General features: G+C 41.3%; 1 protein-coding gene across 10 annotated transcripts in view; it reads right to left on the bottom strand.

Moving 5' to 3' along the window:
* The window catches only part of tenm4 (teneurin transmembrane protein 4), a 150,701-nt gene that overhangs the window by 41,630 nt on the left and 83,146 nt on the right, over positions 1-25,925 (bottom strand). For all 10 annotated transcript variants that reach the window (XM_071496278.1, XM_071496275.1, XM_071496274.1 and 7 more), the window contains 8 exons: positions 24,631-24,841; positions 20,566-20,667; positions 19,643-19,837; positions 18,007-18,207; positions 13,925-14,110; positions 8,518-8,664; positions 7,434-7,650; positions 2,129-2,248 (listed from right to left, as the gene is read on the bottom strand). In XM_071496278.1, coding sequence (XP_071352379.1) covers positions 2,129-2,248; positions 7,434-7,650; positions 8,518-8,664; positions 13,925-14,110; positions 18,007-18,207; positions 19,643-19,837; positions 20,566-20,667; positions 24,631-24,841 — 1,379 coding nt within the window. The remainder of the gene's footprint in view (positions 1-2,128; positions 2,249-7,433; positions 7,651-8,517; positions 8,665-13,924; positions 14,111-18,006; positions 18,208-19,642; positions 19,838-20,565; positions 20,668-24,630; positions 24,842-25,925) is intronic.

The following is a 25,925-nucleotide window of genomic DNA, read 5'->3' on the forward strand; positions in this document are numbered from 1 at the left end:
TTAATAGTAATAAGCGCATGTGAAATGTCCCCATTATACAGTCTTGGGCCAAAAAACCAAAATGCAATGTCATCAAGTGTATACTGGATTTCCCATATATATTGTGCCTCCTATAGAGGTCTTCCAAGCACTTAATAATGTAATAAGCTGAGATCCATGCCAACATTTACTCATTATTGGAGAAAAGCATAAAAGGGAATGGGTCTGTCTCAATGCTCAGCCAGTCAGAAAATGGCTACACAGCTGTAAAGAAACTAAACTAACCTCTTTTGTTTAGGCTAGAAAACTTTTCAAGATAGTGGAAAAGGTAATTTAAAAAACTAAGCCCTTAGACAATAAAGAACACATCATAAAAATGAGTTGAGACAGCTTTCCTATTTCTAAGTGGCTGAACAGGTGCATTTCTGATTTCACGCTGCACTGAGCGTGTTTACAGTGATTGCAGGGGAGTTGCAGGAGACTGGGCATGTTTACAGGGGAACCTGGGAGATGGAGTAGTGTTTACACATATGCTGGAAGGGAGAAAAGAGTATAGAGTTTTGCAAAGGAAAAAAGTGAGTGATGCATAAGAAAAATGGGACACGCATAAATGGGAAAAGGAAAGAGATGAAGGAAGCCAGTGCAGTGGAAAGGACATGAGACCTGGGCTCAAAAAAAAAAAAAAAAAGCACAGGAAATAAGTAAAAGAGTAGTGCCCAGAAAGGAAAGGCTTAAGGGCAGTGTGAGATTAGAGGAGGAAGAGCATGAGGGGATGGAGAGCAGATGAAATAAGTGGAAGATGAAGATGAGTTGGAGATGAGAGATTTTTTGTAAAACTAGGAAGAAGAGGAGACTGACAAGAAGATGGAAGGAATGAGCAGAAGCTGGAATGATCAAGATCAAACCGGCGGCAAAAATGTGGGCCTTTAGAGTGTGAGTGACTGATAAAAGTGTCAGGAGGAAGTGGGGCTTGGAGAGCAAACACCAATTCGTGCTGTGCTGTGATAGAGGGGCTTGGTTTGCCACAAAGCCGTACTAACACTGACTACTATGAGAGATACAGGGGATTGGAGGTTGAGTGCGTACTGTATGTGTGTGCAATCTGATCCAAAAAGTGTACTGAGTAAAAAAGCTATGGAGACAATATTACCCAAAGTTTTTCTCTCAGGTGTTTCTCTTTGATTTCAAGAAACAGTGAAACCAGTCTGAGGTTTTTGTCTCCATTTCTCTGAGAAACTCTCTTGGTGCCAAAGCAGCTGGCACAGAGTGGCTCAAAGAAAGCCACACAGCGAGCTCAGACTTCTTCCCCACTTGTTTTTTTTTTTTTTTTAGAACACTTCACCACAACAATTTATCTCTCTCCAGAAGGCTTCTATTGGTATTGTAATGAATCAACAAGAAGCTAGATGATGAGTTTATTGACAGGGTTACAAGGTTTTTGGCAGAGGTAGAAAACACAGAATGTGGAATTGTCTGAGGAAGAATTTTAATGATTTATGTCAATTAGTGCATTTAGCAAGTGTTATTTTAGGGATGCGGTTTTAAAACTATATAAATAGGTTAGGGTAAGGATTATTTTTTTTCACCCATGATATCCACAGAAAATGCAATATCATTAAGCTGCAACAAGAGAGGAGAAAGATGCAAAACAAATTAATTGCACGTCTGCGGCCTAAACTTAAATGTCTCACTTAATTCCCCAAATCCTCCATTGTCAAATAAATACTGTCCATCTGCATGTTTCATAGCCCCAGTGAGCTGCTTTGAATTGGCATATTTTATTCTTTCCCCTCCCCTGCTGCTACTGAAGCATAACTTATGAGTGTACCAGAAGGGCTTTGTTTGATTTCTTTGGGAATTGAGCCGAGAACGCCGAAATTGGACCAAATGAAAGCACAAAGCAGATCAATGGAGGCACAGTTTGCAGTGGCAACTGTGTTTTTTTTTATTTCCTGCCATCATTAGAATTCAGCTCAGCTAAACAACAGTATTTGACAATAATATAAATATCATTGTCACATCTCTGTACCACTTATTTAGGTAGCAGTTAGCATTTGCATTCCTTGTTTCTGTGTCTATGTGTCAGTGTGTGTGTGTGTGTGTGTGTGTGTGTGTGTGTATGTGTTGGTATAAAGAAGAGGGCTCTTACCTTCCATCCTGCCTGGTAATTGTGTAACCATAGGACGGGTTGCTGATGAAACTGATGTTGACTCCAACTAGTGGTGTTCCATCGGAGGTCACTACTTGTCCACGAATTACACAAGCATGACTGTATGGGGGAGAGATGGACCAACACAGTTACAATGATGGAACCAACCACACTTATTACGTACAACAACCAGTGCAAATAAATACAAGCCAGAAGCAACAGCCCTGCAATAAGAGGTGACATTGCATTGCATTACATTGATGTGTATTGCTCTGTTTGTAATGTAGTCTGCACACCTCACATATGCAAACAGGGATGTATAAAACATGGAAACAACACTAATGTAACATTACCATAGAGTCAAAAAACACCATAGAGATTAATCAACACCTCTCTGACTTCATGTCAACCAAACTGAACCTGTTAAGTTTGACAAAGAGGGATAAGACTGGACTGTACATGTGTAGCTATGTAATGTCCACAATAATAACATAAAAAAGCATAGCATCTTTTTCTCTTAGCAACTTAAATGAACCACAAACAGTTAAGTTGAAAAAGCAGTACAGTAAGTACATATGGTAAATATGGTTCTTATCAAAAAGAAATACTGGACACAATAAAAGCAAACAACCATAACAGAAACAGAACAAACTAACACCTTCTAGTTTGTCTCTAAGGGTTTTTCTAACCAGAATGGCAGGATAATGAGATAAGGAAGCTTTACTTTGCTTTTGCTCTAATTAAAAAAAGAGGATTTATCTTTTCCATTATGGAATGCAAGAGAAGGAAATAATAGGACTGCAGATTGCAAGACTTGCTTGGCTGGTTATCAAGACCTCAACAGATTTCCAGACTGACATCAAGTCTCCAGAAGCTGCATAAATTAGATCTGATCATCAGTCCCCACCAATCAATAGTGGGAAGTCATCCAAATTCAACTCCTAATCTTACTGAACTGATGAGTTCAGACCTTGCTGTATCACATCTCCCTTGTTGAGTTCTGCCCTCGTCATTAGTGAGGCCCAACTCATGGTCAGCTGTTGTTTCTGTAGTCGTTTGCAAAAATCGGTCCCCTAACAAATGCCTGACTGCCACATCTTCATTAGACCATGGCTATTTTTAATACATTTGGGTCTTAAACACTGCCACATACTGGAAACAATTAACACTAGCGTGTTAGTAGCTGCCCTCAACATGTCCTTACCAGAGGCAAGATCATTCACCCCACACTATCCTGGTCCCCAGGAACCCAGTTTTATGGTAATTAGGCCGGGTCTCCTTCAGAAGACCTTGGCTGTCCACCACTACACTGTAAACAAGCAAGGATATACTGCTCTGAATCCTTAGACTCGCACCCAAAGCTCTATCTTCATGCATTTACATAGATTTACTACTAAAGTTAACCCAGCACTGGCCTGGCTGTCTACGATTAATCATTCATGCCGGGAGTTTATTTTAGAGTCTTGTTTGAAGAGGCAATCATCCACATTTTCTTCAGATGGAGGTGTGAAAGTGGAACTATCTCCTTCCTGCCTCTGTGAACCACATGGGGAGATGATTCCTCGCTGTCAAGACAAATGATTTAAATATTGACATCAAATACAACAGAAAGAAAGAGCAGCAGAGGAATCATGCAGCAGAAACTTCCCCTCTGTAGGAGATTTCACTCGTCCAAGAGGAATTCACAAAGTCAAAAGGGACTTCACAATATCTCCAGCCTCCAGTTTATCATACATCATGCACAGAGGGCAAGGTGAGAACACGTTGTGTAAAATAAACACATGAGACCCGCGGACTAAGAAGGAAACCATCTCTGGTTTAGGTTCTTTTAACCCTGTAATGCCTGACCCCAGAAATAATGGACAGAAAATTCTGATTTCTTGAATCTGGAACCTTTATTTGGCCCTTTCACAAAATTTGAAAAAAAAAAAGACAAAAAATGATTTGCATATAGGTTTTTCCAAATTTTATACACAATTTTACTACATACTAAAATGCAAAAAATTATGTAATTATAACTTGCTTCAACAGAATAAGTTTTCATGTTAGAATATTACTAAAAATTTCAAAGAAAATGTCACTGGAAAATTGTAGAAATTGCAATTTTCTTTGCCTTGATCCAGTGAGTTGGGAACTATTTGAAGGTGGCCAACTTGGATTGTCCCATGTACTGTGTTTGAATTGTTATAGTGATAAAGGTATCCACCAGGGGTTGGAAGACAAGTATCAGATTGGATACAAGAGGGTTTTGAGTGAAGTTTTTACCATAAGGTGATGCGATAGGTCTCAGAAATGCTTGTATCAAATTTGATGCATTTGGCATTATAGGGTTAAGAGGGAGCATTATGGATAACAAGACTTAGTCTAGTCAAGTCTTAGTGGCCTCGCATTAAGCAGATAAACTTGCACCATTCAAACAAACTCTCCACTGAAAGTCAGAACTGGAAAAAATTCAGCATCTAATTTTTCTAACTAGAGTGTGAATCAAGGTTGTTGTTAGATTATAATTTTTGGATATGATAGAGTGAGAAAAGGGGAGGGCCAGTAATACTCACATCTAATTACAGCAGTGATTTGAGAATAAAATCTACTTTTATATTAATGTACCACCAAGTGCCTGTTTCAACAGAGCTGCATGTGTGTTGCTCTGGAGAACAAATAACTATTAATGAAACTGAACAAACCGTTGGTGAAGAAAATTGTCACATGTAAATATCACAGACACACAGCAATTACACAGAATACATGTGTCACAAATTGGAAAATAGCCCCCTTTACTGCCTTGTAATTGTGAGGACACTACACTGCTCACTGGTATTTCAGACAAAATAAAAAATGCATGCCAGACTTAAGTATAGAGAACTTTCAATGGGTAAGGCTAATAAATGGTACCATCAGTACAGGAGCAACAAAAACATCATTACCCACGCAAATGACTTGATTATAGGGTAAACCCTGCTGCAAATGTAAGCATGTCACTGCAGCCCTCTCTTTCCCAGCCTGTATGTTACCCAGCACACTGGAGAGAGTAAAATGAGGAGATATCAAGGTAGATTTTTAGCTCTCCAAATAAATAATGCTGATAAAAGGGATAGTGCACAGTGAGAAGAAAACAAACAAAGAGATTTTCTGACATTAATGGCCTAATGCTAATAAAAGTTATAAATAAAAAACAAATGCGAAGGCCTGTAAATGAAGCGAATGGCTTCTGCTTTGCTATTATAAGCCGGCTATCAATCTTTGCCTAAATTGTTCCATGGACAAAGTCGCTGTTTACTGTTCTAGCCAGCATCCATCGCTGAGCCCTGGCAGTCTCTTGTATTATGTGTCATGGTAGAGAGTCGAGACCTTTTATGCAGTGGCAGATGCTTTATTCAGTGGCACCTTTGCAGCTTTTTGTGGTGGGAAACATCAGAAATAGCACTCCAACATGTCTACTAGCATGAGGAAGTGGTTAGTGGATCAATAAAGAGATGATCAGGTGACCAGGCCAGGCATATCAGGAAGATGCTAAGACTGTGCCTGTGAGCTCATCGAAGCCCAGAGCCCCATGTCATAACCGCTCATATCTGTCAGTGGGTGGGGAATGAATACCAAGCATGAATAATAGATTAACACTGATATTTTTAGGTGAGCCAAGGCCTCCAATCTCTTGCAGCTCATCTCGGGGATTCTTGATTTTACTTATTTATGGCCGCATCTTCTTGTGAGAGAGACAAGAGTATTACTCAACCTTCTACGCCTCTTCCTCTGTCCAGTGAAGAACTGCAAAATGTTGAGTGGTTCTTGAAAGCCGGAAAAATGTCAATGAGGGAAAATGTCACAAAGTGCGCTACAAGTGCTTTTCTCAAGTATTGGCTGACACGACCACTAAAAGTTAAAAAAGAGGCAGAGTGTGAATTCAATAAAAGTTGATTTATTGATTTTTTTTTTCTAACTGCAAATTGAGTGATGACTGACATCTGATTGTATACAGATAACTAACTCAGCGACATGCTGAATATGACTGGTGTAGAGATAAAAACATGATTTACTGCAAACAGTGGGCCAAGATGGGCAACATTAGGTTAGCAAACAACACGTTGTTGGCACATCTCAACTAGAAACCAATACTAAGATGTGGTGTGTTGCAAATCATACTAACGGAAATGATTCTGCTGGAGCAGGGACACTTTGAAATTGATTTTCCCTTCAAGTTCAAAGCAACAGCTCTGCTGGACTAAAAATAGTGATGTCTGAAACCTCAACCTTCTGCCATCATCTTGAAAAAAAATAATGGTAAAAAAGCCTCAAATAACAACTCCATGCTGTGAAGTTTGTTTTGATTTGCTGGCTGTTTTTGACACCATTCTATAAAATTTCACCACCGGCAGATGAAAATTCGAAATACTCTCAACTTATTTTATTCACTATTTTGTTTTGTTTGTTTCACAGTAGTACAATAAGCCAAGATGAGAGCGATCCATGAGCAAGTGGAATGCAAATAAGGTGACACAGCCTCACAAGCGATTAAAGATGAAAAGAGAAGGAGACAAAAGCAAAGAGGCAGGGGAGTCTTATGGGACTTTGACAGCCATCCTGCCTGATATGAAAGCATCTCAGATTCCATGGCTGAGGTGTCGTGATCTCTGCCTCTGGGAGTGGGCCTCAGATGGATTACAGTAAGAGTAATCACAATACTTGAATATGAGATGCCTTTCTTGCCAGGGAATGGTCTTTGCTTTTTGCCACATTCTATGTTTGTCCATCATCATCTGTCCATCATCCTCCTAGCTATGCACGCCACCTGTCCCTGCCCATTGCAGCCTCCACTTCCTATAGCTTCCTCACTCACACAGACATTATGGACTGGGTTAAAAAAAGCACACATTTTACATTCACTAAGATCTGTCAGTGCAGTAACCATCGCATTGCGATTGCACTGGCCTGTACTAATAATGAAAGCCACTGATTGATTTGTGCTTGCACCTGAAAAGTTATTACTTGTGTGAGGTTAGCTATAATGCAAATTCAAACTGGATCACTGTTAAATGGAAATGAGCAGAGCTTGTGTATACAATCAAAGTCAGGCATCCTGAGCAGCTGAATTAAAATGTGAAACATATTAAATCCAGCAATTACTAATTTAACTGACTCAACTGAAGTATGATATCACAAGGCATGAGGCATGAAAGATGATGATGTAGAAAATAATTCAATTTAATAGTGATGTCAAGAATCCCTACCCAAGAAAATAATAGCTCTGTCTGGTTATAGAATGTCACCCTGGGTGGTGTCTGGTGGGAGTTGCGCACAAGTCACTCACTTGCCATCGAAGGGGTTGGCTCCAGGGATGATGTGGGTGCTGTCCCTGCCCACCAGGAAGCGTACCCGGTCATAGAAAGTCTGCAGGTTGCTCTGCGTAGAGGACATCTGTGTCTCCTGGATTATGTCCAGGGGGTCCGGGGAGCCCACACACAGAGAGGTGGTGTGACAGGTTGCCTGCAGACAGCAGTCTGGGTCCATGCAGTCCACCAGGCCATCTGACGAGGTCAAACGAGTCACACATACATGCTCTCATTAAACAACTACCTGGATGCGCACCTGGAAAAGCAAAAGCACCTGAGCTTATATATTTGAGTCACTGGGGCATTATTCATTTTGGCTGTTTTACTACATGACTGGAGCCATGTCATGCACATCTCATCCTGAAGAACATTCAAACACCTCCAGCAGTGCTCGTGCTTCTCTTTCTGTAATTCAGATGAAATAATACAAGACGGATAGAGCTGCTGTGCAATGCACTTTACTTTGCTGAAGTGGGTCATCGGACTCCCTACCCTTTGCTTTCAGGGGCCTATCTGGCCAGATGGGTGATAAAAATAAACCCTGCTGTCAGGAGTCAGTCAAATCCCCAGCAGCACCCAGTCTCTGCCACTGTCCTGTGGTCCCTGCACAGTGATGGGGAGACAAACAGCCCCTGCATAAATAAGGGATGCTAGTGCATGGCTCAGCCCAGAGTGAGGGCTGGAAGAAAGGAAGTCACGTCTCCCGCTTGGCCTTAAGAGAGGCACAGCCCCCTGGCTGGCTCTGTGTGTGTGCCTGGCTCTGCTTGGGGCTAGTTAGAGGGCAGAGCCGGGACTTTCTCCTGGGGCCAGCGCATGCTTGGGGCTTCAGGCCAGCTTGTCTGCTTTTTAATAAAAACCTGTTGTCCAGGTGACTGACTGGAAGCCATTCCTCATCCTCACCTACATGAGAGTTCAACTGAGTATGGAAAGCATAAAGCTGATATGGTATACTCTCAAGCACAAAGGTGGTTTATTCTGTAGTGAAATCATGTCTAGTTAAGGGTCCCTGTTGATGCTTTGCCAGTGTCAGAAGGTACTGTTGTATGTTCTTTGTGATTTTACCTCCATCGTTGTCCTTGACATCACTGCAGGCAGTTTCCATAGAGGTGTCACAGCCAGTGCCCCTCCAGCCCAGCTGGCACACACAGTACCAGCCATTGTTACCCAGAGTGCACCTACCATTTCCATTGCACAAACCAGGACAGCCCTCTGTGTAACGAAAAAGGACAAACACAGAGGTCAGCACAGAATATCAAATGAAATAGGTTTAATGGGAGGCAGATGAATACTGTAGATTGTTTGTGAACAACTCCCACAATAAAACAATGACAACAATGCGGCTTGTTGATGACAATGGATTGTTGTTAATATTTCTCTGGTGGCAATAGACTAAAGTCATTTCAAGATTTTAAATGGGTGAGAGTGGCTATAATGACCCTCAGCTGAAGTTGATTAATATGATACACCTTTTGTGAAGCTTCTAATATCCCTTTGCAGTAAAATCAGATAAGAGGGATCTTCTAAATCAATATTCACTCATTACTACAGTAGATTGGCCTTCTGTATCTATGCTACTACAGCTGGGTAATGAGAGCAGTGGTGTACATGCTGGCAGTCTTGCACATAATTGGATCCGTTTTTATGTGATTTTCGAATGTGACCATCATTACGATTATAGCATTGCTGTTGCTGTTGTCTGCAAAAAAGAATGAGCTGCATCAAAACTGCATTAGTTATCGCAAAAAAGATCTATATCAGTCCTTGCTCTCTTTTTTTTTGTTGTTATAAGTTGTGTCCATACCCTTCTTAGAAATCAATAAGATTATCCCTTCAGGGGAAGTGTGTGTTCTGTCATTAACAGAAGCAGAATGCTAAATGAAATAGTAGGAGGTGGATAAAGCTGAGCTCCAGAGAATTATGCAGGGGAAGGCTTTGCTTGCAGTAACTGTGTTCCTGGGCATGTGACCCCCAGGGGAGCTAAAAGCAGGCTGAAAAAGAATGACAGGTGAAACATTCCTGTGTTTCACCCTGGATAGGCCTTCACAAGGGCATAGATCAGGGGGATTATCTCGCCCATTTTTCTGGGGATGTTTGGAATTTATCTGGTACCTTATGATGCCTATCCCCTCACTGATGCAGAGGCAGAGGGTAACATCTCAAGATATCAAAAGCATAAGTCTCTCACAGTTTGTGTTGTTAACAAGCTGTCTTGATAGAGAGAATGCTAAGCTGACCCATTTTATCAACCAGAGAGACTGGGGCGGCTGTCTCTGTGCTCTTACATCACACAGGGAGGACGAGAGAGCGAGAAAGAAGGAAGAGAGACGGGCACGGTGAATGGGGAACATTTATTAAAGGGAGAAAGATCAGCTGAAGGAAGAAACAGCGATGAGTAAGAAACAGAGATAAGTATTTAGGAAGATAAAGGTAGACATGGCACCAGAATCACATGGGTATTGTAGACCACAGGGTTAGCTGAGTAATGTATTAGCTGCATTTTAGTTGTGGCAATACAGAATAAGAACAGTATCATGACATGAGTTATAATACAACCACGACTCAACAAACAATCCACATTTATACATATTATTGCACATTTAGGCTTTATAAATGGTGATTTAAAAAGAGAAAAAGGCCCAGGAGCAGAGCTGAATTTCAGTTTATCTGAGCAACTATGACAAATCACTTTCTTATCTCTTGTCCCTCTAATACAAAAAACCACATAAGCCACATAATTGCCTATTGTTATACAAGTTTGATATTAAAATATGTTTCAGCCATGTTGATTGTCCCTTCAAGAACAAATAATGAAACATGGCAAGAGCAACCTGCCATTGTGCTTTCTCACATGCAGCCATTCATTTATACTTTACATATAAACTCTGGAGAAGAAACATGGGTTTTTGTTCAACTGTGTCTTTGTCGATACAAGTAAATACAAAAAGAGGCCACCAGCACACTGGCTATTCCATAATTGGGATTTTATTGTAGAGCATTAAAAATTGAAAAAAATAAAATAAAATCCCATCTCCATATTCTCCTTATTTCCCTGAAGAGAGGGACTCGCTGTTGAAGGCCAGTGCCATTAGAAAGAGTCCTGCCTCCTAAACATGTTTGGCCATTAGTCGTCCTTTTATTGAGCAAATGGACAAAACAACTCTGGTTAGACCAGTGGAGACAGATGATTAGTAAGCTCTGAACGTTTATTACAAGGATAAATAAAGATCCGCTCTCTGTTGGCACCGGTTCAACTTAATTGGCAGTGCTTTCAGAAAGGAGCCCCTGCTGAGCTCTGCCCAAGTCTGCCTGTAACAGCTCCAAACGTGAGGGTGCAAGTGTTCGAAGGACTCCTCTGGCAGCCGCTGTCATGCCAGGTGGTCCATTACCAAGGACACAGTGAGAGTGAAAGAGGGTACTGGAGGCAGAGAGGCAGGGCTGCTGCAGAGCCTCCACCCCCTGCTTGCCCTGCACCAACCAGACCATGAACTCTTTTAATTAGATAGGATGCGGCCTCAGCACCTATCAGGCCCTGCTCACAGCTGCACACTCATCCATAATGCATGGCACAGGTTATGAAGCCCCTTTCCCAACATCCCACGATTCAGAAAGTGAGGCTGCACACACACCACAAATTCCACATGTTAAGAAAGCAGCACAACTTGACTCACCAGGTGCGAAAGTGCTAAGTGGAGATTACTGTGTGACAATATGGCAAAAAGTTGATGGGAGGTGGAGATCTTTAGAATGACTTGTTTGGGGCAACAAGAGGTGCATCGTGTTTGCATATGTCAATGTAGGGGAAGAGCATGGTGTGTGTGCATGATTTGTTAATGCTGGCTGGAGTTACAATGGGAGGAGGGCAAAATAGAAGGAAGGAGGAATGCCATACCTTTCACTACCTTATCCAGATAGTGAGCTTGGGAGATAAAAGACAGGACATATAAGGGAGGTTTGAACAGTGCCACTTCCATGACAAGACAGCAAGGCAATGTGTTAGTTTACATTACAAAAGGTAAATAAAATAAAAAAAGGAAAAGTGCATTCATGAAGCGAAATCATGCATTACAAGCAACACGACAAATACAATCGAACACAGAGGGAGAGGGATGGAGACGGAAAAAAGACAGGGGGGGTGGAACACTGAGAAAGAGAATGAGAGAGAGAAATAAAGAAAGAGTTAGAAAGAGAGAGAGAGAGTAAAAAAAGTGATATGTTGAGAAAGAACATTTCAATCTGTCCCCATTTATCAACTGCCAGGATCGGCAGAATATCTCAGGGGAGTATGTCAAAAGCAACATGATTGATGCACATATTACCACCCTTAAATCTCTCAAGCAATATCAGACAGGAGGTCAGGATGTCCAATGAAAAAGCGCTTTTAATCTTGAAACACCTCTATAGACGATGAGGTCACCAGAGGCTTTGGCAATGGCAGGGCCATATTGGACCTCCTGTGCTTCACAGCATGGGGCTTGGGGCCAATGCAGAGCTCTCAATAATGAAAATTGATTTAAATTGAGATCTTTGGCTTCTTAATGGATGACACTGAGGAATATTCTTGTCGAGGGAGTGGGGATCTCAATATGGCACTTATAAAAGGCCCATCAATAATGTAAGGCCAGCATATAAAACATTCACAGACTGAGTCAAGACTCTGCACTCAGGCAGTTCTGCTTCAAGCTATGCATGAGAATACTGTGAGAAAAATTATCTTTATCTATTTGAATATGTAACAAAGCTTTCACCTATAGGGCATTCTCAATCTCTCTATTGACTCCAATGTGTAGAAGCTGCAAATTTCTGTTCATTGAAATGCTGTGGCAGAGGTGGAAGAGATGGCTATTGTGTTCCCACTTCTTCTGTGATGCTTGTTGAATATTGGGATCACAGTATGATAATGAATGAGTTACCATGTCTGGCTGCCACTGTCAACAAAGCAGTGGTGGATCTATTACTTGTACATGTTTACTAGTAAAAATAGTATGATATGATATGCATATATATTGATATGGAGGTTTTTTTAAACATATACTATCTTGGGTATTCAATTTATAGGAATGCATCATGTTTTAGCATGTGTTATCATATGTTGCCACATATTCTGTATGTAAAATAGTAACTTGAACTCACTGTTCAAGTAAATGTAGAGTTAAGATATTTCCCACTGATATATAGAGGAAGCAAAATGAAAAAATGTATTAGGAATACTGAAGTGAAGCAGCAATATCTCAAAACTGTATGTATACATATATATACTACTTGAGTTCAAGAAATAAAGAAGAAGAGAATAGAATAGAATAGAATAGAAGAGAAGATAAGAGAAGAGAAGAGAAGAGAAGAGAAGAGAAGAGAAGAGAAGAGAAGAGAAGAGAAGAGAAGAGAAGAGAAGAGAAGAGAAGAGAAGAGAAGAGAAGAGAAGAGAAGAGGTACAGGAACTATATGGTAACAATCTTGCAAAGCAGGCATCACATAGCATGTCCTCTGGATGGTCCTCTCTGATGTTCAGAGGAGGTTTGACAGTCCAGACAATGAAATAACACGAAGCTAACTACATCTGTTAATGAGCTCGGTTTACATTTTAACAATGAAACTGTCAAACCTCAGAACATCCATCAGTGTAACTCAAAACATCTTCATGCTGTCCCTTTGGCAGTGGGCATTTCAAACAGAGGAGAGAGGTCAAATTCTGAGGTCAACTACTGCTTACCTATGATAACATATCATGTTGTTGCTGGTATTTACATATTAGAACACCCTCTAATTCCTTAGGACAAACGGATACTCACAACAGGGATATCACCCAATATATGGTGTCTTTTTCTATCTCTTAACTATTCTCTCTGTGTAAGAAAAATAACCCATGAGTCATTGCTGGCATACTCTGCTAAAGGATAATCAAATCAACTACAAAACACACAGTACTGAATAGCTTTCCTCTCTGGTAACACAATGAAAACTCAGTCAAAAGTTTAGGTTTAAGTGTGTCGTGGTTTTCAAGAAAGCTCTTGACACTCAGTCAAGGTCTTGAAAACTTAACTTCTGCCAGCGTTTACTGAAGAACAATTGCTAGTATAAATATAGAGCTAAAAGTGGTGGTTGACCTGCTCACAATGACTCACATGTAAGCATTTGAAATTAATAGTAAATGGAAAGGGGGCAAAGAAAGAGATGAGGAAAAGGGTGAGTAAAATGAAAGGACACCTTAGCACATTCCCACATTAAAATGCATGAAGGCAAGCCTCAGATCCTTGAGTAAACCTGTTCATGCTTTACCGAGTTGCACAAATTCAATTAAGCATGCTTTTCCCTCTCTTCTCCAACTGGACCCTTCCCCTCACACCCAGCGCCTCATAAACACGCAGACAGACAGCCTACGCCTTTGTTGGCCCCCCCAAAAAACCCCTCCCAAACACACGCATAGACACACACAGTCCCCCCACCCCAAACCCAAAACCTCTTCCCATCCTACCAATAGTGCAGTGTTCTCCGTTCCAACCCGGACTGCATTCACATTTGCCGTCCCTGCAAGTGCCATGTTCGTTGCAGCGAGGGTGACACGCCCTCTGGTCACACCCAGTGCCCATCCAGCCGTCGTCACAGCGACAGGTGCCCGACACACAAATGCCATGGCCACCACAGTCCGCTGCACAAATCTCTGTGGGAGACAAGGACACCGAAAAAGACAAAAAAGAGAGTGGGGGAAGACAGACGGAAAGGAAGGAGGGGGTAGAAGTGGGATGGAAAGGGAAGACAAGGCGGTGACGGGACAAGGCAACAAGGGTGAAGAAAAGACAAATCCAGGAGTTATTGTTAAGGAAAGGCAGCCACGCTCCACTACCTTGTCTGATGGCAGCTGAAAAGAAATTCCTGCACCTCATAAGGGGGAATCCTTTTTGACAATACAAATCTAATAAGTCCATTACAAAGAAAAGACATGGATTGCGACGGCCTTAGCAGACTTATTCTTCTCCTCGTCTCTTCTCTTTGTAAATTCACCTCTTTCAGTCACAAAGGAGGTAAAAAGGAAAAAAAAATACACCGCTGGAACTTCTTGTAGGAATCGCAACAATATCAACATTACCATTTTGATTAAACAGTGAACTTAGATTTTCTTTGTTGTACATGCAGTGTTCATAGCTTTGCCACATGCTTTACTGTGGGCTACAGGCAGGAGGTAAGGCTCCGCAGAATGACTCAAGGCATAAGATGTCAATATGCCATTTTTAATTCTACCTAAGTGCAGTGTGCCAGAGGAAGAAGTACATTCAGGGAATGAAGGCGACTGAGAGACACAGTAAAGCTTGGCTGGTGCTATTGTGTGGCAGCTGAAAGACCTCCCTGACAGGCTGTGATAGAGCCTGGGACATTACCCTCGTCTCATGAACTCGGGGGAGAGTATGACAAGACCAAGGCTCAAAGAAATTAAACACTGACAGATTACTTATGAATCTCATTGAAATGTTAACCTCTTTATTAACCATTCTGTTATAAAAGAGGCTTAGCAGTATGGGCAACGAGGAACAATAGCGATGTATTCCTAGCTTATTAGCCAAGCCAATTCAAATATGACCACAGGGGACCAAACTGGAGGTAAAATCTTTTAATAAGTCAATTACTGCCTTTACAGTGCCTATTTTGTCATTGCTACAAATTAAATTTGAGGGGTATTTTCACCCACAAACCATAACACGACATTACCAGCTTAAAAAGCTTTTTAAAAATCACTCTCCCTTGCTAATTACAGCTCAGCACTTTGTTAAAGTATGCAAATGCTAATTTTACATCTGACTTTTGATTTAGAGGTACAGTGTGCTAGCAGCATTTGGATCAGTGCCCCTTATGACTGCTCAAACACACACACACATAAACTTGTACCTCCATCTCTGTGAGGACACTCATTGACATAATGCATTGCCTAGCCCCTTACTCTTACCTAAACCATCACAACTAAATGCCTAATTGCAACCCTTAACCTAAACCTCATGTCAACCTGGAGCAGTTAGGCCTGACCACCTCATGCCTAACCCTAACCTCTTAATTCACACCTTACCCCTAACTTTAACCAGAAATAACATTTAATATTATCAGGATCATGCTTTGGTCCCCATGAGGACCACTGGTCCCGACAAAGTCAGTGTTTATACTGAAAAAGGCCCCAAAGAACTAACAAAGACCAAAAACCATCATTACACATGCAAACATAAAATATACAACTAGTATTCAGTTATAGTTAGAATTCATTTTCTAATAACTATTTATTGTGGAACGATGCCTTCTACATCAACTATCAACACTGTTAAATAGGAGGTGTTAATGAACAAAACAAACATCTTCAGTGATCTCATTAGCACATATGAATAAAACGTAAAAACTGACCCCACCAGCTCTTTTCTGAGAATTATTGGAACACATACTGGTCAGAGAAAACAGACTCTAACTGACTGTGAGACAACTGTTCACTTGGAACAAAGGAGAAACCTTTAACGTGATAAAGATGCAATTACAGCCTGCAGGCAAACCCTCATTATCCGTGGCCAGAGGAGTCCACAGTGAGAAATACCCCCATCCCCATGATGGCCGTTACCATTTGCACTAAAGGATTGTGTAAACAAACTTTCCTCTGGGTGTGAGAATGGCAAAAATGGCATAAAAACACACATATTAAAGGACATAAAACCTCAGGCATTGTTTTATGGCTGGTAACAGCATTACAACCAACTGTGCACGCCCAGGTTGTACTGTTGCAAAGCCACATGAGGAAATGAGTTTGTGACTTAAAAGTATTGGGCAGGGGGGATTAAAGAATCTTGAAAGATATATTGAAAGCTTTCCATCTTTCTCTTGCCCCAGTCTCCAAGGTTATAGGCTACTAGCTGTACTACCGCACTACCAAGCTTAGTGTTGTATTAGACCACAGAAAGCTCTACAATGAACAGGATAAAGGAGGATAAAGAGCCAACTCATCATCATTTACAGAGCTCTTTCTTTGCGAGGCAGTCTCAGACTAACTGCCCATTTCCCTCAAAATCCCTGGGATTACCTAATAGGTCATTGTGTCTGCTTGGAATATAAAGGGATTCATGGATCTGAGTTACTGAGTTACCAAACTCTCATTTCAGAAATATTCTGTGAGAATACAAATGATGTTGTTTAAATGAAGGCAGCTGCAGGCTGCAACTGTATCAGCCTCTACAAAAACAGAGCTGATGTACTGATTATCAACACATCAGAGGCCTGTTCAACCAGAGCTGTCTGAAGCTTTAATCTGCCAATGCATAACCATAAAACAGTGTCATATGAGCATTTGCACTTGTGGAAGATTGTAAGATTCTTCAGCTGGCTTTACAGTAAAAATAAAATAAATTTAAAAAATAAAATAAATAAAAAATTGTCAGTTATGTCAGATACCTACATTTGACATCTCTTTAACAATCTACCACTGAGTTCACTGAGGTTTTTCAGTGAAATACTTCTTTGGTAAATGTGAGCAGGCGGGCTGCTGTCAGAGCAGAAGCTAAATTTTGTTAAACTTTTTTCATCCTCAGAGACTCGAGAAGGTATATTCTAGCTGTAAAACTGTAACTTGTGTTCAGCCTATTCTTGACTACGCAGAGAGAACATTCCCCATGGACAAAATGAACACAACGGGAACAATCCTCCAGAGCAGAAAAAGTCATCACCAGCTCTGAGCCTTGTGCCAACATGAAGACATCCTGAAGTCAAAAAGAGCATTAACTTGCATTAGATCACACCTCTGACAATATCCCTGCTATGCATTTCCCTTCTTTCCGTGGCTGCCAAGTAAGCGTGTGCAGATTGAGGAGGAAATCATTCGTAAAAGAAATAAATTTAGAGCAAAATCAACCAGAGTTTGATTGCTGGCTGTGGACCTCCAACTGATCAATGATGTGAATAATTGAGGCTTTTATGTTAACCATTTTCTTTTAACATCATCAGAAATGTTTACTTCTGTGAGGAGCCTAGCAATTACCAAAGCTATACTGAATCAAGCACTAAAATAAATTCTGAAAAAAAAAGAAAGGGTTTCATCAGGGCCCATCCCTGATGAAACAGTAGATTCAAGGTTATTACTGCTCTTGCTAGTTGTGAGGTATTACGCGAAATGTGGAAAATACTGGAGGGTGAGAAATTAGACTGAATACTGTAAAATATTGTGATGACTATTTTTTCAGGAGTTGAGGAGTGATAAATATTAGAGATTACATAACTGAGAAATATCACTACAGCTGAGGAACACAGCTGTGATACTTACTTCATAGTGAGTAAGTAGACATAGTTTTTTTTTTTCCACACAATGCTTTATAATAATCCATCTTCAGGAAGCTGCTTCTTTTATAAGCACCTAAGATGATGGCCCAAATGTTCCCAACCTAAAAAAGACACATACTCTTGCCTAGTCTAATTTAAACTAGTCAATATTTTCTGTGATTGCACTGATGTTTTTCTACTTGGTAATTAGAGCTAAATCAGCACCAGCCAGTGGAAAAGGAATTCTGCCAATGTTTTCTCTCATTTGAGGGAAGTACTCACCTGTAGAGCAGTCATGGCCTGTCCAGTTGGGATCACAGCTGCAGGTTCCTGTGTCTGCCAGGAAAGCTCCGTGTCCAGAGCACTGGTCCATGCAGGAGGCCCTGGGGCTCTCACATCCTGGCCCTCCCCACCCCACAAAGCAGTGGCACTCTCCCTGGACACATACCCCTCGCCCTGAGCATGTTGGGTCTAGGCAGTCCACTAAAAGGGGTCCAAAGAGACAATGTTAGACACACCAGTCACCTGCTGTTACCCTCATTCAGAGGCAAACTGTTGACTCTATTTGAGCCAGAGTAAAGTAACAAAGGCAGTGGGCCGTGCAACTGGCTTAGCACATGTATATAGAATGTACAGATGGGGTACACAGAGGATGATGAAGCCTTCTTTCTCTAAAACTGGAGACAAATTAAATAGCTTTTTCACACTGGGGCTTATGGCACAGATCCACAGGTACTGCCTACACTCCTGCTGGGACTTTCCCATCACCTCATACTGAACATTCTTCCTCAACAGGGAAGGTGTCTTAGTAGGAGCGTGTTTATCTAAAATGAAAGCCATGATGATGAGTAGCACAAAGCTGAAAATAAGCAACCCCCCCATTAACAGACTGCAAAGGAGAAAGGGGGTGTAAATTGAGGAAAAGCCTGAGGCACGCTTGATTAGCTTACAATCTGAAGATCACCATGACTGAGGACGTCTGAGGAAGTGACTATTTTTTTTCAGTATTTCCTTCACATGTCGTTCAATGAGTGCTCACTTTGTAAGCCACACGAGTTGTGGGGGGAAACAATCACAATAATAGCATTCTTTCTACCAGACAATATCGGTATGGTACACACAGATGGCAAATGGCCGCTAAGCAGAAGCAATGTCTAGCCACTGAGAGCAGCAGGCCGCGCCATGGCAGCTCCCCTTTACCATGACATAAATGGGTATAAAGGCCGTTATAGTAAGACAAACAAGATATCTTGCCTCTTAGCAGATGGTTTGGGCACAAGGCACAAAGATCAGAGGCTAACTGACAAGCAACTCTCTCCTGGCAATTAATCATTGTGGCTGAAGGTCGCATGGAAGAAAGGTAAAAATGTTAAAGGGCCCTCGTCCACATTCCCCTCCACTCCTTATGGCTAACACTCCACCCAAAATAGAAGTGGGGCCTATGGATGTCACAAACCCCCATTTATCAAACTCCCAGGCTCCATTTTTCATCTTGAAATGAGAGCCTTCAAGAGGTGACAAAAACAATGGCTCCTTCAATCTTATCTGGTCAAGCCTTATCCAGCATCATGAATGTGGAGTTCCTAATGGATTAACATCAGACTTTGTGTCTGAATTTCCGACAATAAATGGACGGTTTTGATTAAAGTAATGCCTTATATCCATGATTTATACAGGAAAAGTCACCTAGGATGCACATTTTAAAGTGTTATGGCTATGATGCTCTTCATAGCGGATGTCCTGTCTTTACTGCTATACAGACTGTTAAATAAGCCATACCAATGTAATAGCCATTTCCATTATGAGAATCCCTTTAAAATGTCAAACGTTAACGAGCTATGATGGTGGTTAGAGGAGCCATATAAAGCAGAATTCTATAAGTTTAGGATACAACACCATGACTTATTAAAACAATTACCTTCTTCACAGTTTTCCCCTTTGTAGCCTGGGTTGCAGATGCAGGTTCCCACGATACAGGTCCCATGGCTACTGCATGTGATGTCAATGCACTGGTTGGTGGGAACGTCGCATTCAGCGCCCTTCCAGCCGCTGTGACACATGCAGCGACCTTTAAGGTATTGACCATTCCCACTGCATAGCACTGGACAGGCAGCTTTGAAAAGAGCAGACAGCATACATCCATTTGAATGGACTCCTCCAACCATAGCTTCAAAGAATAGCAAGTGCGAGCTAAAGCCTGGCAATGAGCCTCTGACCAGAATGATTAAAGGTTTGCTTTCCGGTGTGCAATATGCAGCACAAATTATTACACTTTGGCATCCAATGAAGATGTAACCCAAATTCTCACAAAAGCAACAACTAATATTTAATCTCTCACAATCACTGCTGTGTGGTTGTTGAAAATTAAAAAAAAGAGTTGAATAAAAACTGTAATCAACACATGGATAACAGATGGCAGTATGTGTAAAGATGTAACCAAAACAAACTCACTACTATCATTCTAACACATTGCCGAAACTAGTTTTTTTTCTTAATGTTATTTTTAATTTGCCAAAAAAAAAAAAAATTAAAATACAGCCCTGATTTCAATAATTGAAGGAATGAGTTATTACCAGTCCAACAATCTAAAGCTCTTTTCTCTATGCAGTTATTCAAGCGTTCATTTATATGTAACCCAATTCTCCATCAGGACAGATAGAGGTAAGAATAAATCCTCTGGAGCCTGATTTAATAAGAAAGATTTGAAGAACAATCAAAAATAATTGTAAGATAAAAATAGCTCTGGTCACACAGTGGATATAATAAGGTCAGCACCCTAAAACATTGTGTATCAGAATGATGGAGATCAATAAAGTCATTATGACAGAGGAATTGACTCACCTCGCCCACAGTCTGGTCCTTTGAATCCTAAAAAGCAGTGGCATGTTCCAGCAACACAGTCACCGTTCCCAAAGCAGTTACTGGGACAGTCATCAATAGACTCTGCAAGAGGGTAATCAGGAGCGTTTCTGAGTGATGTGGTTTGAAAAACAATTTTCCTCCCACTCATTTTCTCTGGGTTGATTATTATCCCTTTGCTAATGACAGTGATAAGCACAGGCTCCAACCCTGTCAACATTTCTGTTTCACTGGAAAACATTTTGAGTGGTACTAATGTTTGGGAGAATTCACCAAAAGAGTGAACAAGTTCTGATCATCTGGGCTTCGTCCAAAAGTCACAAAGCAAATACATTCTCAGGCATTGTGAATGCAGTGGATGTGATCGTACATCATTTAACAAACCTAACTTGACGCTTTTATGGCACGCCAAAACTAGGTGATTCAAAGCGTCTGCAACACTGGAACCTGCAATTCCCCCTATGCCATGGGTATTGTTACTGTATCATATTTTCTTCTATGGTCTGCTTTTCAGTCTGTTTCATGTATTTGCAGAAGCAATGAGCAGGCCAGGCTACTACTTTGTGTTACTGGTTTGTCTATTCATCACAATGCACCTATATATATATATATATATATATATATATATATATATATATATATATATATATATATATATATATATATATATATATATATATATATATATATATATATATATATATATATACTGTGTCTGTGTATGTTTGTGTGTATAGTTATTATTTGAAGAAAAAAGACATGGGAACATCTATTGTGTTCTCCACCATAGAACACTCAAATAAAACCTTGATAGGCCTGATGTAGAAATTGCTTTCTTTGAAATTGCTTCTCAATATTTTCAAATTGCCTTCAGTCCCCTCTTTGCCTCTCCTTTACCTTTCCCAGAACATCATAAATGTTTCTCCCCTTCTTCTCAGAACATCTACATAGAAATCCATCTTTCCAATAAAGAGAAACCACATATTCAATGGAACGTATGCAGTATTTGCTGTATCTGACATTACAATGTTTACATCTTGTACACACATTAGTTGTGATTTACCTGGACTCTCCAATTGATTAATCTTTCATTGTTTCCTGTGATGTAAACAATTAGCAGAGCATGCATAACACTCTCCATCATTTCCTCTATTGATCCCTCTAAATCATATAAACTGGCAAAACAATTGTTTCTACCACCATGGTCTGACACTTGCTTTTAAATAAGAGTGACTGGTCATGTCCGAGGAGCTCGACAGCAGCAGAATTCTGAAACATGATCCTCACTGAATTAAGCCTGAAATGGTGCTGAAAAATATTCAGTCTTGTCCATTGCCTTCAGGCAGCAGAAGCTCTGTGGCAAAACCTACTGAACAAAGAATCTCTTGTGCTCCACAAAGGGCTAGAAATGTGAGCCATGGATTCAGCTTCCCTTTACTCTGGAGAGTCAATCATCACTGAGGATGCAACGAAAGACAGTGAGAACAGACAAAACAGAGAGGGGGGGAAAGAGATAGAGGCAGACCAGAGGTACGGTGAAAAGAGAGAGCAATAGGCAGTTAGCAGAGAAATGCTGCCGATGTTTTCTGTGCTGCAGGCTTGCCTTTGCCATGTTGGGTTAGTGAAGGGATGCAGGGGAGACTATCCTCCGGCGTGGTGGAGACAAATCAGCATTTTGGTGGGGTTTTGATGGCTTCCAAGAAGAACATCTAACTACAGTGGGAGGCCTGGGCTTTTTCGCTCAGAGCTAGGGAAACCAGCAGTATGTGCGTGGGTGGGGTGGTGGGTAACGGTTAGGAAAATGAGGTGTGGTGTATGTGCATACACCACACCTAGAAATTCTTACCTGTAGTAAAATTATGCGGGAGAGATTCTCGGCGTGAATCTTACAACTCATGCACATTGGGACGAAAAACCTAAGTGGGGCTGTAATTTAATGTTCACCTAGCAAGGCGCGGAGAGACCCACCTTAAACTGCATTCCACTGACATATTAAGCAGGCAGCCATTCCACATTTATGTGCCTCTAATTAAAATTATGCCATCTTTATCTATCATGGGTATTTCTTAGGTGAACAACAAACTGAACATGTTTAATTGAGGAATCATGAACTGCAGTGCTCCCATTCTGAATGCTGACGCAGTTCAGCAGACTACGCACTCCCCATGTCTATTGCCTGTGTTTCCTCTGAGAGCATGAAGGGGAGGCCATGAATATCTCTTAGCCACACACTCGACATAGGCCAACGCATAAATCATGGATTCAAGCAGAGCTTCATTGAAATTCATTACCCTTCATATCAGGGGAGCTAACTATTGTGTGAGTCTCCAGTTGGTGAGGACAGAGTAGCGTGCAGTAGGCAGGTTTAATCAGCACCTTGCCATGCTCTCAGAGGATGCTCAGCACCTTTGAATGATGGGCGGTTGTGAACGGAGAGAGACTCTGCTATAGAGTGAGAGAGGATATAGAGTAAGACATTGGTGCTGGGTCTTTGCTTCCCTTTGCTTAGCTCCCGTGTACAGGCAGCCTTGTCTGGGCTGAAGCATGTCTGGCACCAGGCAGAAGGGACAAATGGCTTCATGCTCCAGAGGGCTGTGATACAAAACATTCATTAGGACACATTTCACATTGCCATGGAGCCCCAGCCAAGTAATGAGGAGTAACCCAGATTAAAGAAAGGGACGCTCTATCCCCCAGATGTATTATGGCATGGGTATGTGCGACAAGCAAACATTTCATTTAATACATGTGAAGAGCACAAGGTGACTCACTAATGACATTTTTTTCCCCCACCGACACTGTCAGAACCACTAAAATCATTTTTAGTGTTAGCGTCTTATAAACAATGCTGCTTGTGCCTCTCAGTGCGCCTGTTCTGGATATTGTTCACATATATTTCTATACCTGGGCTACTCTATTTGAAGGTCAACTCCATCCCTCCACGGCTCAATACAATTCAGGCAGTTGGTGAGATTCAATTTCTGCTGAAGGGCACTTAACCGGTGACCCATTTTAGAAAGGGCCCCTCTGCCTCCCTCTGAGCTCCTGTGGGCAGATCGGCTCCGATACAAATGAACAGAGGCAGGATTCTAGCTCTGACTAACTCTGCCCCACCTCATCCTATCCCTCATCCCATCCGCTGCGCGGAATACCTTATCTAGTTGTGTTTTCTCTGATGCAAACCACAGGAGGCCTCCATGCACACCCAGTCAAAAAGAAATAAGTAAACATGCTGCCCTGACTCCCCCTGCTTGTGTCATATCATATATTAAGTATTGAATTACAGCTGTTGTTGGCACAGCAAGGGGGGCATGGTGCATCTCTTGCCTGTCTCCGCTTGGTGTTACATTGGTGTTGAGGACAGCTTCTCATCGATCTGCTGCCTGGCACAGCCCCTGTCACAGATGGACTCTGGCCCAGGAGCTTTTAATTAAAGAGCATGTGAGAACAGCTCCCAGCTGCCATCCCTGTGAAAGTCGACACCTCGGGCCCTCTCACACCTTGCTTGATACAGCAGTGCTAATCAAAGGCGCTTTAGGGAGAACAAAGAGGAGCGTACAAAACGAAATCACCTTCACAAAAGAAGACGTATGTCTGAAACACAGCCGTATGCCACACAGAGACAGTCGGAGGAGAGAAATATCTTTCCCACTTTGATATATGGAAAGTAGATGGAAATTGGAGCAAATCATGATCAAAAATGGCACTAGCAGGAGGGTACAATCATACTTTGAATTGTATGCAAATGGTTCCCAGAAGCTGGACCCCTGATTCGCTCAGAACACTCAGGCTAATGAGGATATTATGATCTCTCAATGCCCTACTCAGGGGCATGGCAGGATAGCACTGATGTCCTGATTTTTGTAATATTCAACTTCACCTTGATTAACCTGCACTTTCCTTGGCTATTGAAATCTGCCAAAAACTATCTCTGACTCATGCCCCGAGTCGGGGCTGTTTGCTGTGGAGTGCTGCTGGTTGGTATTATAAGGATTATGTGGATTGCTATTACAGGTTTCAGCAGCGGGTCATGCCCAGGGCGCTCACCTATGGCGGTAGTGAGGAAGGAGACAGTTTCAGTTTCTTTTCCGTCGTTGTAGATGGCCAGGTGCCAGATGCCCGAGTCCATGTACTGGATAAAGCCTGTGTCGTGTGTGGTGATGGGTACCAGGCTCCGCTGCATAGCTACAGGCCCTTCCAGACCATGGATGTCCTGGGCCAGAAGCCGCCGCCCATCCAAAAGCTCCACAAAGTCAAACTGCAGACAGACGCACAGAAAGTGAGAAAGACTGATGGATGGACCGCAGACACGCCATTAGAGTGACATGTGAGACTTGAGTGCTTTCAGCCCTCTTTATAGCAGAGCATCATTTGGTCTGCATGAATAACTCATCATTCCAGAGGAGCTTGAGTAAGCCCTGGCACATCGTGGCTGGATAGGCTGTGATAATTTCATAGTCCACATATTTTATGTGAAAGCCTGTTTAAAACTATTAAAGTGAAAAACGGAAGCTGGGGTAAAAAAAAAATTAAAGTTACTGTTTACCAAATAACATCTGCAAACGATTTGCTTCATATCAGTAGAGACTCAATGAATACCAATAAGGCACCATTTCATTTTCGTCTACATAAGGACGGGAATCTTGACTCATCTGCCACTCTACGTGTAATCCGTCACAGTGCGAAAACCCCACTCTAGATTATTTTCTTTGAAGTAAAAATAGAGGGAAGAGACAAACATGATCTTTTGACCGCAAAATAAATCAAAACAAAAATTATGCTGTAAACAATTTGTTGAACTACAGTTATATTTACAGCAGAAATTTTAACTCTGTGAACCAAGCAGCCAGATATGATTAATCACATGATATATCTGATTCTGTGCTGCACATAGATGGGAAATTAGTGTTAAGAAAAACCTCCCGGTCTCGGTCCCTGAGACTTGTATTTTTCTGTGATTCATTGATGATATTGAACCTGAAAGAAATTTGCCATAAATCCTTTCTGCAACAAAGAAAGTGATTCATAATACAATAGAGAGATTTATGAATTGGGTTGTATTCATGACACGTTCCTACATGGTTAGATGGATTTTTTTTTTTTAAACAGTATCCCAATTTATATTCTGTGGAAGACGAAGAATGGAAAAAGAGGCTGAATCCTTATACTACACAGACATGATTATAAATCGTTTCACACAGAATTGCATTTACAATTTACTATTGTCTTTCACAAACGAAACATAATGATTTGTTACAGAAAACGCTGAAATATGATAACTTAAAGCCCCCAAAGCATTTAGATTTCACACTCTTCATTGATACAAGTAATAAGCACAACAG

This window comes from Trachinotus anak, unplaced genomic scaffold, assembly GCF_046630095.1.
Source record: "Trachinotus anak isolate AG129_WGS33_773 ecotype Australia unplaced genomic scaffold, CSIRO_AGI_Tana_v1 ptg000014l, whole genome shotgun sequence".
Classification (NCBI taxonomy): domain Eukaryota; kingdom Metazoa; phylum Chordata; class Actinopteri; order Carangiformes; family Carangidae; genus Trachinotus; species Trachinotus anak.